Below are 6,053 nucleotides of genomic sequence, written 5' to 3' on the forward strand. Positions count from 1 at the left end.
ACGTCTTTTAACACCCTCACCAGATATTTGGCCCTTTCCAACTGCCGCACATTCAGAAGCAGCAGCACCTTGTACTTCTGCTTCTGCCTCTGCTTCTCTGAGAAACAGGAGTGAGCAGCAAGACAGCAAGCACCTGGATAAACACAAACACTGGGGTAGCAAGTTGAACGGTGCATGATGAGCAAACTGTACAGCGCCCATGTATAAGCCAGATTAAGAATGATGTAATAGCACCAAGATGTAAAAAAAAGAGGTAAAAACATATCCTTTGCCACTAAAACTCCATTATGAACTCCCACTTTCTGTTTCTTTCTCTTTTTTTCTCTACAAATGCTAAACCGCCAAAAACACAGATAAAACACCAACATCCATCAAACTCCCCATGAATCAAAGAAATCTAAGCAGCTGAGGCGAAACAGATCAGTGATGGCGCCTCGCGTTGCTGCTCCGCATAGTCAATCCATGCAAAAATTTGGTGTAGCCTATAAAGCTAAGCTTCCCATCTGATGGCCTAATCCAGTCGCGGACGATAGAATACGCCGCAGAAGAAAGATTCATCTCCTGTATGGGGAAAGGAGGCCAATTGGTTAGTGACACGCACAAGATGAAAGATTCGTGTCATTCTCAAGGTTCAACTGCATACCTGAGCTAGCTCCTCAATTGTGATAACACGGTTGCCTTCCTGCTCAAAGCACTCAAATGCGGTGCTCGCTATTTCGTCCCACATAGACGAAGCTTCAAGTTGGTAAGGGCTGATTGTCGCCGCACGGAACTCCTCAAAGTCCATTCTCCTATATGCAAGCGGCTCCAACTGAAAATGAATATACATGCAAGTTCAAATAATGAATGATATACACCAATGGTGCAAATGAAGGTATAGTGAGTGCGCATTTCATACCGCACTTAAGATATCAAGAGTTCTAGATTCTTTCATAGCGTCAGTGGAGTTTTGTAGAAGAGCCTGCATAAATTAAAGGTGGAAAAGAAGAGAAATATCAAGTTCGGTATCCTGGATATGGAAATTACTTCAATTAATCCTAGTGCATGCTCTAAGAGACTTGACAACACAAGAGCACTTACCATCCTGAAGTTCTCAATACATATTTGACCATCTTGACTACTTGGTTGTAATAAGTTGTACTGTGCTCTGGTGTAGATAAGCTCATCTTCTGTAATTGCTCTAGACAGAGCCTGTCAAATAAAAGACGGAAATATTATGGCAGTGAATTGCTCAACATGTTTAAGCAAGACAAAATAAAATAAAATCAGTACATGCAATGAAACCAATTTTCACACCTCCCTACACCAGTCTATTACATAGCTGGCTATTTATGCAAGATATTAAAGGTGGTATCAATTTAGATGGATGATGTGCACATAATACTCATGTTTGTAGAATGCAAGATATTAAAGGTGACATTGATTTGGATGTATGATGTGTACATACTACTCACGTGTGTCGAATGCAGTTTGGAAAAATCAGTATCAAAGGAAGTATAGTTCGAAAGTTACATACTTGAAAGAACTAGGTAAAGAGTAAAACCTTTAATGCTGCCCGTTTGAAAGGCGTGGAACGAAGATGCGCCTTAACCAGCTTAAAAACTAACATATCCAGAGGGACTGGGCAGCACTCATCTCGCAACCAGGGGTGAGCTGCAATACAGACATAACACACAAGTAAATCGCCAATATTCTATGGAAACTTTAAAAGAAAGCATAAAGTAAGAATCATCATTGGCACAACTTACAGAGTGCCTGCGCAGCAGTCATTCTTTTTCTGTAATCCTTGTTAAGAAGTCTTTTGACAAAGTCTTTAGCTTCAGGAGATATTGATGCCCATGGTGAATCATCAAAATTAGGATCAGCTCTCAGCACAGAGCGGAAAATTCCTGATTCAGTGCGTGCCCAGAATGGTCTGCTACCACACAGCAAGATATAAGTGATAACACCTACGCTCCACATGTCTGCTTCTGTGCTATATGACCTATGTAGGACTTCTGGAGCAACATAGTATGCACTACCAACAATGTCATTCAGCCTTTCATCTGCAAAAACAAAATGTATTAGGCTTTGGTACACAATAACAAGACATTCAAGTCTTTTATTCATGTCTAGATTGCTCTTAAATTCAAAAATCAAAGAACGTAGATAAAACGTGCTATGGGTATAATCCTCATGTGGAGGTACTACCTGGCCTTATAAAATCAGAGAGGCCAAAATCGATGAGCTTCATAGGAGAATGTTCATCTCTAGTACTGAATAGGAAATTCTGTTCAAAATCAAGCATGAAGTCATAAAAAATAAATGGTTGGATTATCAGCACAGAAGAGATCAACAAAGACTCCACATACCTCTGGCTTAAGATCACGATGAACAACACCCTGAAGATGGCAGAAAGCAACTACACTTAATATCTGTTTGATGATAACTTTAGCATCATCCTCAGTGTACCTCCCACCTCTGGAAAAATAGGAAATTATTAATAGTAAGAGCTATGTTTGTTTTTAGTACTAAGAAATGTTTCTCAAGGAAAATGTTATACCTGGACAAAATTCTGTCCAACAACTCCCCACCTTCACACAACCTAACCAATACCAGGTGCACAAAGCATCAATAATCATGTAATTTTGCATAGAACTCAAGAAATAAGACAATCCATTTTAGCAGATAGAAAGTCCTTTATCTAAAATGAGATATTGCAGGTTCTGATAACAACATTGTACGGATGCAAAGTCAACAATATGTGAGGGGAAGAAAGCAAACATACTCCATGATGATGTAGACGTTAAGGGCATCCTCACATGCATCATAAAATTTCACAAGATTTGAATGCCCAGATAAAGCCTTCAGAATTTTCACCTCTCTACGCACATCCTCAATAGATATTGCTGTTGTCATCTGCTAGAGAAGAACAAAAGGTTGAGATTACTTTGTAAAGAATAAAATGCGAAATTGGTAGTCAAACAGCCAAAGACAGTTGTCCATAACCTAACGAGCTAGACAAGCAAACTTGGCGCTAATTGATATATCTTCATATTGAACTGTTAAGCTTAATGAAGATTGTCTGAGCATTAATTAGCTTCTATCAACAAAAGATCAAGCTGTGAAGAGAATGATGACCATACATTATATGATTATTAGAGGGAACATGTTTGTATTAGATGCAAATGAATGAGCGATATTTGATGACAGGGAACACAATTATATCAGATGCGAATAAAAGAACGACAATGTGAAAGCGAGAGATGCATTAAACTTGATAGATACGTCAGGGGTTCAAATAGTTGATGTAAGTAGGCTTCGACAAACGAGGACAATATAGCAAGCCAAAAAAAGTCAGTAATCAATACAAGTAATAACGGTCAGAAAAGAAAACGACATTTACGTGCATGAGAAACATCAATGCCGGCATGCACATGTGCGTGTACATAGAGTTCAGTTAGCTGTATTGCATACTAGTTTTATCAACAGATCCTAGCAAACACCAGGAAAGAAATAATATGAAACTAGACATTGTCTTAATTTTCTTGAACAAAAAAATATCGAATACTATTAGTCCCTGCAAGGGCAATACAAGTACTCAATTCATCACAATAAAACCTATTCTCAAATTCAGCACTCTAATAATGTAAACGATATGTATACCTGCTTACATGCTAGATCTCAAGAAAAACATCAAGGACTTGGAAAACTTTAAAAAATACTGTCTAAATCAATACTATTGCTCCCTGGAAGAGCAATATAAGTAGGAAGGTTGATCACATACAGTTAGGTGCCTCCCATGCCTTACTGTTATCTATTCTTCTAGGCTCTGATCATACTAACAAAGTGCCACAATATGGATTTGATAACTACTGAACTCTTGATAGTAACATGTAGTTATGCACTATATCCACACTACTCCAGCTAAAATTCTGCCACTATTTGACAAGCTATCAGGGGATCTCATTGAGAAATCAGTCACTTCTAATCCTGTAACCAAACACTGGATAAGCTAATCCCCTGCCGGTTTCTTACCAAAAAAAAAGGAACAACAAAACAAGAACAGGAGTCAGATGGATAAACAGTGAGATCAAAATAGAAGACAAAAAATCAGGCATTTCCATAATGTACTTCTTACTTTCAAGGAAATGCCAATACCCTGTTCATTATGCAAGGCAGACAAAGAAAACGAATGATTAACTTATGATCGCAATGTCTGTGCTAGTGGCATTGCCGAGTTGCTGAATTCTTGCAAAAGTAACAAACAGTTCATTGTAGAACAAGTGAACAACTGAAAGGATCACACGGCATCTTGATACCAAGCAAGATCTAAGTTGGTAGAAACTGAGACGATTATGCATTTAGGTGAGAGGAGTGCGAGATCAAGAACGGGTTCGACCTTGGCTTTGGAGATGACCTTGACAGCTAGGACTTGACCTCTCATGTCCCCCTTGCGGGCACGCGCGAGACAGGTGTGGCCGAAGTGGCCGCGACCCACCTCCTTTCCCAGTTCGTACTTGACCGCGAAGTGGCGGTCGTAGCCGAAGCTCTTGTCGAGCTCCTCCTCTCCTCCGCCGCCGCCGGCCCCTTGTTCGGGGATCGGGGCCTCCTGCGGCGGCTTAGCGGGCGGCGCCTGCGCAGAGGTAGCAGCCGGGGAGCGGTGGCCGAGACGGCGCGCCAGCGACGCCTTGATGTGCTTGGCCGGAGACGGCGGAGGGAACGGGCGGCGGAAGAAGCGCCTGGGCGTGGACGCGGACGTCGCCGGGGACGGCGCGATGCCCTCGGGGAGCGGGCTGGCGGTCCAGGGGCTCCCCGCGGCCGCCGCCGAAGTCCTGGCCGGCGTCACCCCCGCCCTGCTGCGCGGCGTCCCCGCCGGCGACGGCCTGCTGCTCCGCCTCCCTGCCGTGGCCCTCTCGCCGGCGGGCTCCTCCTGGACGGCAGCCGCGGCAGACGCCGAGACCGAGATGGTGGTCGTCCCTCCGCCACCCTCGCCCCCATCCCCGCCGTCCGCGTGTATGTTCTTGGCGTAGCACTGCCCCATGGCTCCCCCGGCGCCGATCACCGGAGGCGCGACGGCGAACACGGAAACGGCAGGAATGCGGCGGGGTTTGGGGCGGGTCGAAGGGGAGCGGGGGGCGGAGGGGTTGGGATTTATAGGACGGGGACGGGGATGGAGTATAGGAGCGAACCAAAGTATTAATGCGGGGAGAAGAGATGAGACAAGAAATGGTAATGCGCTTGATGAATTGCTGGCTGGCTGGCTGAGCAGGAGTGGTAACGTACGCGCCTGCCCTGCTGGCTGGCCGCGGGCGCGGCGGTGGACGGAGGAGGAGACGCGACGCGAGGGGGGGCGGAGAGGAGGACTGACTGAGGGAGGCAGTCCAGTCAGAGGCGAGGGACTGAGCGGATGGTTCCTCTGACAAGCGGGTCCGTTGGCGTGTAAGGGCCAGGCCCGCAAGGCAGACGTACGTTTTGTTGGTTGTTTCTGTTTCCCTATTTTTTTTCTTTGGTACTATGTAATTCCAGGGTTTTATACCATGTATTTTGTATTTTTTAATGGTAACACGTTTTTCATTAATGTAATAAGGACCGCAATAGCTGGCGAAAATTCGCTGGGAGGGATCCGCATTTATGAGCCTTTTAGCTGGCAAGTTTAGTTGTATGGGGTGGACAACATCTTCGAAAACACATGACAATTCCTAGGAAGAAAGAGATTTCACGGCAAGAAAGGGCAGAAATTGCCATCTCTTATCAACTAACCTTGCCACAAAAAGGTTCCTTTGTTACCCCCACCCCCACCCCACCCCCCTTCTCAGCTGATTTTCGCCTGATAACATTTTGGTATAATAAAGATCAAGTTACAAGCCACGTAAACACCGACCTAACAAATACTGAAAAGCCAATAGAACTCTAGCCTTTGTATAAAGGACCACCAGTCAAAATGATTAATACACAATCAATACCAAGAATCCCTTGGGCTTGACGCCAAGGCCTGTCACCTGCCTCCGGCACCACCACGACATGCACTGAGAGAAAATATGACTAACCATTTCTTCGCACGAACTCGAGGC

At 44.4% G+C, this 6,053-nt stretch overlaps 1 protein-coding gene across 1 annotated transcript; it reads right to left on the reverse strand.

Annotated features, from left to right (window-relative positions):
- Positions 1 to 213: 213 nt before the first annotated feature.
- Positions 214 to 5,277, reverse strand: LOC119336721 (CDPK-related kinase 3-like). The gene is made up of 11 exons (XM_037608788.1): positions 4,382 to 5,277; positions 2,768 to 2,898; positions 2,543 to 2,584; positions 2,352 to 2,460; positions 2,191 to 2,269; positions 1,749 to 2,045; positions 1,544 to 1,653; positions 1,081 to 1,191; positions 899 to 961; positions 644 to 811; positions 214 to 561 (listed from the first exon to the last, which is right to left on the reverse strand). The coding sequence occupies exons 1-11, from the start codon at positions 5,021 to 5,023 to the stop codon at positions 421 to 423; spliced, it is 1,893 nt and encodes a 630-aa protein (XP_037464685.1). The 5' UTR covers positions 5,024 to 5,277; the 3' UTR covers positions 214 to 420.
- Positions 5,278 to 6,053: the final 776 nt, after the last annotated feature.

Source organism: Triticum dicoccoides, chromosome 1B (genome assembly GCF_002162155.2).
Source record: "Triticum dicoccoides isolate Atlit2015 ecotype Zavitan chromosome 1B, WEW_v2.0, whole genome shotgun sequence".
Taxonomy (NCBI): Eukaryota; Viridiplantae; Streptophyta; class Magnoliopsida; order Poales; family Poaceae; genus Triticum; species Triticum dicoccoides.

Bases quoted from the DNA above. Each gene is read 5' to 3' on its own strand.
- LOC119336721 (XM_037608788.1), bottom strand. From the start codon at position 5,023: ATGGGGCAGTGCTACGCCAAGAACATACACGCGGACGGCGGGGATGGG. The intron at 2,461-2,542 runs GTATAACATTTT...CTATTTTTCCAG, and splicing joins TTGGACAGAATTTTGTCCAG to AGGTGGGAGGTACACTGAGG. The intron at 2,270-2,351 runs GTATGTGGAGTC...GATTTTGAACAG, and splicing joins ATCGTGATCTTAAGCCAGAG to AATTTCCTATTCAGTACTAG.